Source organism: Macaca mulatta, chromosome 9 (assembly GCF_049350105.2).
Source record: "Macaca mulatta isolate MMU2019108-1 chromosome 9, T2T-MMU8v2.0, whole genome shotgun sequence".
In the NCBI taxonomy this organism is placed as follows: domain Eukaryota; kingdom Metazoa; phylum Chordata; class Mammalia; order Primates; family Cercopithecidae; genus Macaca; species Macaca mulatta.
In genome coordinates this window covers 65,648,200-65,657,705 of record NC_133414.1, presented here as the reverse complement: position 1 = coordinate 65,657,705, position 9,506 = coordinate 65,648,200, and the positions used below count along the sequence as shown (strand labels likewise).

The following is a 9,506-nucleotide window of genomic DNA, read 5'->3' as shown; positions in this document are numbered from 1 at the left end:
ATTCTGGTTCTGCCATTAATTGTGACTTTGGGCAAGAGGTCAAGTCTCTCTGGGCCTCACTTTCCTCAATAACACAGGTGCAAAGTATGGTTGCAGAGAGGATGACAAGAGCTAATACATGTAAAGTGCCTAGCACCAGCTTTGTACCTACTTACACAAGCTCAGTAGACACTTGCTGTGACTGTGGCCCACATGCTAGAACACCATGTCTTGAAAGAGAGGACCCCCTCCATGCATCCTCACCCCCTGGGATGTTTCCACCCACCTATAGGTCCAGAAGCTTTTACTTCATGCTAGGAGAAGGGAGGAGAGTGGGTCTGGAGGGAAGTGGAGAACAGGGCAGTTGCCACAGCATCTGTGGCTTGTGCAGCCGGCAGCCTGCACTGAGATTCCAGGGGGTTAGGAACAATGAGATGTCTGTAAGAACCTGTGGAACTCTGTCCTCAAGCAGCTCTCACTCAGAATCCAGCTGGAGAAGTGTGTTCAGAGATGGGAAGGAACTACCATGCTCTGCTTCTCTAAGGATTTCGGCGATTCTGTCTTTAGGAACTAAAGGCTTTGAGGGAATCCAAGGCCAGTCCACCTGCCAGGGGTGTTGGCATCTGTTGACAGGCAGTGGCACATCCTGACAGTCTTCAAGGGCCTTGGCCACCAAGGGGTGGAGAGGGAGAATGGAGAAGATGCCACATGAGGAATGAGGCAGGAGACTGGCATGTGCCACATGGAGGACCCCTTAGGAGACTCACAAACAACCTGGGGAGGGGTTCTCTGAAGGTCCTAGTTTCCAGAATGAGGCGGTCATGGCTTAAGCTACCATCATTTGATCAGTAAAGGAGAGTAACAACAGGCTGATGTTGTGGACATCGGTTTGATGTTATAAAATCGTGCATACGCACTTCTTTTAAGGCCTGAATGAGGTTTGGTTATTTATTCATTTCTCAATAATTTACTCAGCCATTCCTAGGGTGACACATTTGGAGTATATCATCTGTGCCAGGCTCTCTTCTAGGTGTTAAGTGTACATCTCTAACAAGATAGAAGGAAAGAAGAAAAGAAAAAGAACAACATTCCTCTCTTAAATTGCCTGGGACTAGAGAGGCTTCATTTTAAAAGCAAGTAGCTCTGCTTACAAATGTTTCCTCAATCAAAGGCATTTACCTTGAACATGTATGCTCTAAGCTCTAAATAAATAAGCTTCTCAAGGGCATGACAACTACATCTGAAACTGTAGCATCTTTTCAACATGAATTAAACAGAATATGTGAAGGATATTAGCCTAGATATCATGTTATTACATATATATATTTATAAATATACACATGTGTGTAGTCCTACTAAGATCTAATATTCCAAATGGCCCTGTCTATGTGCTGAGTCACATTCAAAGAAAGCACAAACTGACGTAGATGCCTGAAATGATGGTAACATTTATTACTGTGACATTTACTGAGGGTTTACTATGTGCCAGCTATTGTTCTGAGAACTTTACATGTTTTTTTAAAAAAAGCCTTGTATACTTATCAGAATAACCCTATGAGGTAAGGACTGTTATTATCCCCATTTTACAGGTGAGAAAACTAAGGTACTATTATTACTCTATTTTATAGGTGAGAAGACTAAGGTACATGAAAAGAGAGTAACTTCCCTGGTACAACAAAGCCAGTAAGAAAGCCAAAATTTAAGCCCAAGAAACCACATTCAAGTCAGGGTCTATTCTTGCATCCCCACTATGAAATTGCCTTATTCTTTTTTTTTTTTTTTTTTTTTGAGACGGAGTCTCGCTCTGTAGCCCAGGCTGGAGTGCGGTGGCCGGATCTCAGCTCACTGCAAGCTCCGCCTCCCGGGTTCACGCCATTCTCCGGCCTCAGCCTCCCGAGTAGCTGGGACTACAGGCGCCCGCCACCTCGCCCGGCTAGTTTTTTGTATTTCTTAGTAGAGACGGGGTTTCACCGTGTTAGCCAGGATGGTCTCGATCTCCTGACCTCGTGATCCACCCGTCTCAGCCTCCCAAAGTGCTGGGATTACAGGCTTGAGCCACCGCGCCCGGCCGAAATTGCCTTATTCAATCTGAGTAACATGAATCTTTACTTTAGGGTTTTTCTTTTTTTTTTTTTTTTTTTTTTTTTTTGAGACGGAGTCTCACGCTGTTGCCCAGGCTGGAGTGCAGTGGCGCGATCTCAGCTCACTGCAAGCTCCGCCTCCCGGGTTCCCGCCATTCTCCAGCCTCAGCCTCCTGAGTAGCTGGGACTACAGGCGCCCGCCACCGCGCCCGGCTAATTTTTTGTATTTTTAGTAGAGACGGGGTTTCACTGTGGTCTCGATCTCCTGACCTTGTGATCCGCCCGCCTCGGCCTCCCAAAGTGCTGGGATTACAGGCTTGAGCCACCGCGCCCGGCCTACTTTAGGGTTTTTCAAGGGGCAGCGCAAGCATCTTAAAAAGTATCAGATTCTCAGAAATCCTCCCTAGACCATTTTCCCTCTCCCTAAATTTCCATGTTTACAGAAGCAGCTGAATACTGCCCTGCCCACCAACATGCTCCTGGCTCTCCCCCTGCACTGCTTTCTCCTCTTCCACAGCCCTTCCCTGCTCCTGACTCCTCTGTCTCATGTATACCACCAAGCCTCTTTTGCTTGGCATGAAGGTCGGAACATCCACTCTCACCTTCATGGTAGCCCAGGCCATTTCATGATGGCTGCACCCTCAAGATCCATAGACCACTGTATTAGTTCATTCTCATGCTGCTAATAAAGACATACCTGAGACTGGGTAATTTATAAAGGAAACAGGTTTAATTGACTCACAGTTCGGCATGACTGGGGAAAACTCAGGAAAGTTACAATCATGGTGGAAGGGGAAGCAAACATGTCCTTCTTCACACGGCGGCAGGAGAGAGAAGAATGAGAACTGATTGAAAGGGGAAGCCCCTTATAAAACCATCAGATCTTGTGAGAACTTACTCACTATCATGAAAATGGCATGGGGGAAATGGCATGATATGTACAGATTATGGAAACTACAGTTGAAGATGAGATTTGGGCAGGGACACAGCCAAACCATATCAACCCCCCTTGATGCTATGGAAGGAAGTACACAGAGGTTACGAGAAGTACAAGTTCTTTTCTTGCTCCAACCACTTTTCTTCAAAAATTTATCATAGCAAATTCCACATAAATAAATTCTCCACTACATTACATGTATGTGTGTGTTGTACACATGTGCATATCTAAATATATATATGTCCATATAATTTAAAAATATATGTTCTTAAGAGTGATAATAACATTTTGGTTATTTTTTTTAAAACTTCATCTGTTAGACCTCAAACTAGAACATTTACAGGTAAACTGGTGTGAAGCTTTGTATTTGTTTTAAAACTCTCCAGTTAAGAAAACTGTTGAGGGCAAGGACAAGATTAAAAAAAGCTTGGAAAATATTAAAACTTGCTGAAGCTGACAGAAGAGGAGGAATGAGATTCTCTCTACTTTTGGCATGATTAAAAAATTTCTTTTAAAAGTGATTTTTGCCAGGTGTAATCCCAGTACTTGGGAGACTGAGATGGGAGGATAGCTTGAGGCCAGGAGTTTGGGACCAGCCCAGGCAACATAGTGAGACTCTGTCCTGAATTTTTTTTTAATTTAGAGTTTTTTTTTTTCTAGTGCCCAGAAGAAAACAAATGAGTAGAACCTGAAGAAATGAGTGGACAATTAGTCTGAAAATGAGAGCCGTCTTCAATTTTTAAAAATGTATTGTAACTAACATTGATTATGAACACAATCCAGGTATTAGACGAGTGCAGTGGCCACAGTGAGGAAGGTCAGTCTTTGCCTGTAAATGTCTCACAACCGAGGGACACACTGTGCATACTCTCCTTTTCACCAGAGGTGTGAAGTCAAGGAAGGCTCTGTGGAAGATGTAATGTACACACTTAAGAGAGGCCTAAAAGGATGATGAGGAATGGGTAAAAGTCATGGGAAGGAGGAAACGTGTGATGTCACAACGAGGCTAGTTCATGTTTACACTCTTCGAAAGGCTTCCATGTGGCCAGTGAGGGAAACTGCAGGGAGACAGATGTGGATTAAATCCTGGGAATGGTCTCCCCTAGAAGGGCTGTTCAGAGGGACAACGAGCTGATGCTGGGGTTCTTGGGGCCCCTCCATTCCACATAGGTCCAGCTAAGAGGAAATGACCTCGTCTTATGGACTTCATAGGAGGGCTTGACACATTCACTAGGGGAAAGCAGTGGACATATGTGTGCTCTTCTTTCTGGGTATGGCCCTGCAGAGTCTGCTTTCTACTAGACCCAGGGCTACAGCCAATCCCCTGCACTTCCTTGGTGCTGATGGCACCAGCCTGCCCAGCAGCACCAAGGGCTGCTCACAGGGGAACAGATACCCACAAAAAGAGACTCCCATTACCCAACAGCTCTCATCACCCTGATGGGCAGCTCTTTTGAACATTTATGTGATCTCATTGGGAGTTTGTCATGAAGAGAGAGGGTCACACTTTATAAACAATGAAAGACATAAGAATACTGCAAAACAGACATTCAAGGAAACAACGGAATTGGAACCTCTTTTGAGTGGGGCTTCTGCCTCCTGCCAGATGCAGACTCTGGGCATATCATTGAACTGTCCAGGCTGCAGTTTCTTCATCTATAAAAAGTGGGTAGACGTCTACCTTCCTTTACAGGATAATATATGTAAAATGTTATACGTCGATGTTACGTGTAAACATGCAAATGTTATAAGGCTATGTATATGCAAAGAGTAATATTTAGCGGTTTCTAATCACCATGTATAATAAAATGATTAATTTGATAGGACAAATCTTCAATGACTTTAACTTTATGAAGATAATGACTATGTCCCCTTTATCATGAAGATAAAGACTGTGTTTCCCTTTTTACTCTTGAACCCCCTGTGTCAAGTTCAGTGCTTGGAACACAGTGGGTGCTCAATATATACTTGTTGGATAAATGGATGGAGCTGCTGCAGAGGGTTAGTTTCAGAGGCTTGAAGCCCAAGCCGTTTCCACCCCATGGCCTGGGTTGTTCAGCTGTTTTCTTCCATTCCTTCTTTCTCCTTGTCCCCCTCAGTGTCTATGTGCCCTTCACCATCATCACAGACAGCTGGATGTTCTCTAAAGGAGCCATCCCTGCACTGCGGGGCTGCAGGGGGGCAGCTGGGGGCTTTCCTGCAATGAAGACAGTAGCACAGGACCCACTTGCTGCAGCTGCAGGGGCCCTGGGCTGCCCAGGCATAGGCGCCCACAGGCACTGCAAGCAGTACCACACACAGGACCACTGTGACATGCAGGAGGCGCTCACGTGCCTCTAGCCCACCACCATCTCTGCCTGTTACAAAAACTACACACTGGCCCTGGTGTGGAGGCTGGTCCTCTAGGCTGAGGCAGGCTTTATATTTTGTGCCAGGAAGGAGGTTGTCCACAGCATAAGTATTGATTCCGGGGCCGATGTGAACCACCTCCTTCCTGAAGGCTTCATCTGATGCAATGTGGAGGGTGAACCACTCCTCCTCAGAGGTGTCAGCCACTGCAAGCCACTCCAGCAAAATCCCATGCACTGTCTGTTTGACAACCCGCAGGTCAATGTAGGCATTGCCCTCTGAGGGGATGGAAAGAGAATCAGGTGCATGTAGGGCCTGGGCAGGCTGGACATGGAGAGAGATTACAAGGGTGCTCTTGCCAATGGAGTTGGAGGCCATGCAGGTGTAATTACCACTGTCTACCAGGTGGGCAGCAGGTATGGCCAGCTCCGACAGAGCAGTGTCTTCTCCAGTAGAAGATGTCAACACTGGGTGGAAAGAAAAGGAAAACAGCTGTGCATTTATCTGATAGACTGCTGCAAAGTATCTAGCAATGCTAGTTTTTGTTTTGTTTTGCTTTGGTTTTTGTTGTTGTTGTTGTTGTTAAAAGATGGTGGTAACCTCCTATGAACCTTGTACCTGGTGTCAGGTGTTTGCCTCCCAGCAATCCTGTAAGATAAGTAACTGATTTTTACACATAGGATGTTGAGGATTGGAGCAATCCATCAACTTGCCCATAGTGAGAGGTGTTCAGAAGCAACAATTCGTCTGGGACCTGGCTCTTCAATCTATGAAGACCATACTCTTTCAACTTCACTAACTGCACCCACCAAACCACCTTTGCCTTCCTGAGCCATGGCTTTCAGGAGAGTTCTTGCAACTATGTGATTGTGTAATATTATGAGCTTCAAGAAGTACCTTCTTACCTTCCAAATGCACAGTTTCTCAGAACCTGGAGCCACATGCCTGGGCTCCTATCCCTAATGGAGCTCCTATCCTATGTGGTCCTGGGCAAGTTGCTTAAATTTTCTTGACATCAGTTTTTTTGTCAATAAAATGGGATGATAAGCAATCAACTACCTCATTAGTTTGAAGGTAAGTGTTCAGTCTTAGCTTATATTTTTACGGAGAGATTATATATAACATGGTTGCCGAAGAGTGATTATAGAGCACCACAAAACACAACACCTGGATGCATTTCTTGGTTTTCAAAGAGGATACAACAATAAATCCCATATTTTTCTTTCATCGGTATTGAATGTAAAACCAATAAGGTATCATCAAAACAATATAAAAATGTGAAAATTCAGTTAATTGGGTAGTTTTTGAACCATTCAGAGGTTTGTCATAATGTATAACAAATGTCTGGGCAAACGACTATATTTCCCAAGTTTTACCCAGCTATTCCTAGTTGTCTTCTAGACAGAGAACAGAAGGCAGGACACGAGGAATGTACAAAGATTTTTCTTTTCAGCTTCGGGATACCCCCAAGGAGGTCATCCTTGGCTTTGTGATGTGCCCAACCCTACAGAGTAGCATGAAAGGTAATCCCAGCTGAGGTATGAAAACAGAGCACAGGGTTCCAGGAAAGAAGAGGCAGGTTTGAATTCCAGCCCTGGGGCCCACAGAGGTCACTTCCTTTCCCTGGGTCCCAGTATTACAAATTCAAGCCAATAAGGTCTGAACAATTTTATGTCAATGTTACTTCAAACAAGCACCCCAGGTGATTCAGTTCAGGCAAGTTAAGGAAATAAGTAATAGATCATCTCTAGAATCAGTCCTAATAAAAAATTCTAGAATTCTAAAATACATGGTCCAGTGTTTTGCATCTAGAAGATTCCCAAAGACTATATCTGCTCATGTAAAATTTTATATTATTTACATAAGATATTAAATTAGCCCTGAAATGTGTATTTACATAGGTGTATGTGTTCTAGAGAGATCTGTATGCAAACATTTAAAATAATGCCAATAATGGAACACTACCTTGGAATCTTTTCTGTTCTAGTGAGCATAATTCAGGGCTATCCCAGTCTTACTTGCACCCATCCTTCGTGATTGACCCAGCTTTGAACCTCTCTAATGAGGATGGGATTGCTACAGACCTCTCCATTCCCTCCAGATACACTGAGAGGGTGCATGTGGCTTACCATCAAATTCTCTCCACATACTCAGGGGATAAGTCCATGCAATGGATGGTGAGGGGCTGGCCTGTGCCAAGCATCGCAGGGTTACATTCTGTCCCACCCGGATGGTGACATTGGCACTGGGGGTTGAGATCTGTGGCTTCATGCAAGTACTAAGCTCAGTTTCATGAAAAAGCTGCCCTGCCTTGGAGAGAGGGCCCCGGCATATCAGGTAGGAATTCACCAGGATGACTGGGAGGGTAATGGACTTGACAAACTGGACAAGCCCCCTTAGGCGACAGTCACATACCCAGGGGTTGTCATGAAGCGCCACCACCAGGCTGGAGAGAATCCCGGCCCCACAGTCAGGTTGCCGGCGTTTCAGGTAGGCTGGCCAATTCAGGAAGACACTTCTGGATACAACTGTAAGCCTATTGGAGGATAGGTCAAGGTAGGTCAGGCTGACCAAGAATTGAAGAGCCAGCTCAGGGAGTGCATCAATCTTATTGCGTTTGAGATCCAAGACCCTCAGGAGAGGGGTGGCACGGAACGCTGTCCATGGTACTGAGCGGAGCCTATTCCCTTCGAGTCTCAGCTCCCTCAGTTCTGGCAGATGCTCCAGGGCTCCCAGGTGGATCACACTAATATTGTTAAAGTTGAGCCAAAGGTATTCCAAGGTGCTCATGTTGATGAAAGACCCTTGGGGCATCTCAAATAAGGGTGAGTTTTCAATTCTCACTTGCTTGAACTCTTCAGAAAGGTTCCCAGGGATCTTTCCCAAGGAGACAGATATGCACTGCAGAGTCCTGTATAAGAAACCAGAACAACTTTAAGATAAACAACAAGGAACTGGAAAGTGGGGTCAGGCTGATCCTGGCATTAGACATGTGAATCAGAATAAAAATATTATTATTCATTGAAATAAAAGGGTTAGACTCATTTTGGTAAAAATGCACAGTTCAGCAAAGTTCAGTCCCAACTAGAATGAGTCTCATAGAGATTTGCTGATTTCCTGCCAATTCTAAGCCTGCTTCCACTCCACATCATCCCCAAAGAAAACCCATTCCCCATAACCCTCTAACATCTGGCCAGCAGAGCGCACCTGCCAAAACTCTCCTCTGAACAAGTGCATCCTGGCAGACAGAAAGGCTGAGCTGCGTGTGTATCCAGAAAGACCAGAACTAACAGGAAGTGATGAAAAACTGAAGCCATATTTCTCTGTAAGAAAATACGTTGTGAGTTTTGAATAAGTATCGCCCCAGCTTCCGAGTGGCAAATCCTATTATTGGTAATCCATGGTGATGTAGGTCGCACAGCAGCAGGAAAGCTCCTGGGAGCTCTGAGGTCTGTTACAGCCCAGATCACAGGTTCAGTCAGAACACACGAAGGGGGATCAATGTCTCTTAACTAGCATCAGGAAATTCAACATTTGTGTGATTCTTGAGTCTGAAAAGTAAACTCCAAGTCAGATGTCCAATTCCATACAGATTCTACATTTCTCAGTGTCTTAAAAAGAAGTCTGAGAAACAAGCAGGCAGTGCTATTCTGAGCACCACTGTTCAGGGGATTTGGCCAGAATCCATCTAATGCTTCATCATTTGCAGTTGATTCCTGAAACCTAGAATTTCCAATCATTTTCTCAAAGTGAAAATAGGTAATGAGTAACAAAGTAATTCTGTGTTCATTTCCATCATTTGTTCTCTTCCCAACCCCACGGGTGGTGTAGTCATGCTTCTACTGCATCAAGACAGCTGCCTCTGCAGCTTGTATCACCAGTTTCAAATACAAGATGGTATTTTCTGATTAAACCAAAATATTATTTTCTTGGACTTCACAACCTTTCCTTAATACTGTGTATTTCTCTTGGTCAGAATGAACAACCTACATTTTAAAAAGAGATATATGCAATTTTACATGCTTGCTCTTTCACTCTTCATTTATTCCACAAATATTTATTGGTCATTTGCTTTAAGCTCTACTCTTGCTCAATGAAAGGAACAGGGTCGAGGGCAAACCTATTATAGACCCTGTCCCAAGGAGTCTTATCTCTTGCTT

The 9,506-nt window shown here is 44.5% G+C and overlaps 2 protein-coding genes across 3 annotated transcripts in view; one reads left to right on the top strand and one right to left on the bottom strand.

Annotated features, from left to right (window-relative positions):
* RGR (retinal G protein coupled receptor) overlaps positions 1-9,506 on the top strand; it is a 280,087-nt gene that overhangs the window by 236,608 nt on the left and 33,973 nt on the right. The gene's annotated exons all lie outside the window — the stretch shown is intronic.
* LRIT2 (leucine rich repeat, Ig-like and transmembrane domains 2) lies at positions 3,583-8,732 on the bottom strand. Of its 2 annotated transcripts, XM_002805650.3 has the most exons (4): positions 8,554-8,732; positions 7,476-8,257; positions 5,965-5,994; positions 3,583-5,813 (listed from the first exon to the last, which is right to left on the bottom strand). In XM_002805650.3, exons 1-4 carry the CDS (start codon positions 8,661-8,663, stop codon positions 5,053-5,055), a joined length of 1,683 nt encoding a protein of 560 aa, XP_002805696.3. In that variant the 5' UTR covers positions 8,664-8,732; the 3' UTR covers positions 3,583-5,052. The 2 variants fall into 2 exon arrangements, with proteins under 2 accessions (XP_002805696.3, XP_077804058.1); XM_077947932.1 differs by lacking the exon at positions 5,965-5,994 and having other exon boundaries at positions 8,554-8,687.

Coding starts and splice junctions, on each gene's coding strand:
- LRIT2 (XM_002805650.3), bottom strand. CDS start 8,663: ATGGCTTCAGTTTTTCATCACTTCCTGTTAGTTCTGGTCTTTCTGGAT. Junction 8,258..8,553: donor TCAGAGGAGAGTTTTGGCAG/GTGCGCTCTGCT, acceptor TTTCTTATACAG/GACTCTGCAGTGCATATCTG. Junction 5,814..5,964: donor AGGCAAACACCTGACACCAG/GTACAAGGTTCA, acceptor CTTTCCACCCAG/TGTTGACATCTTCTACTGGA.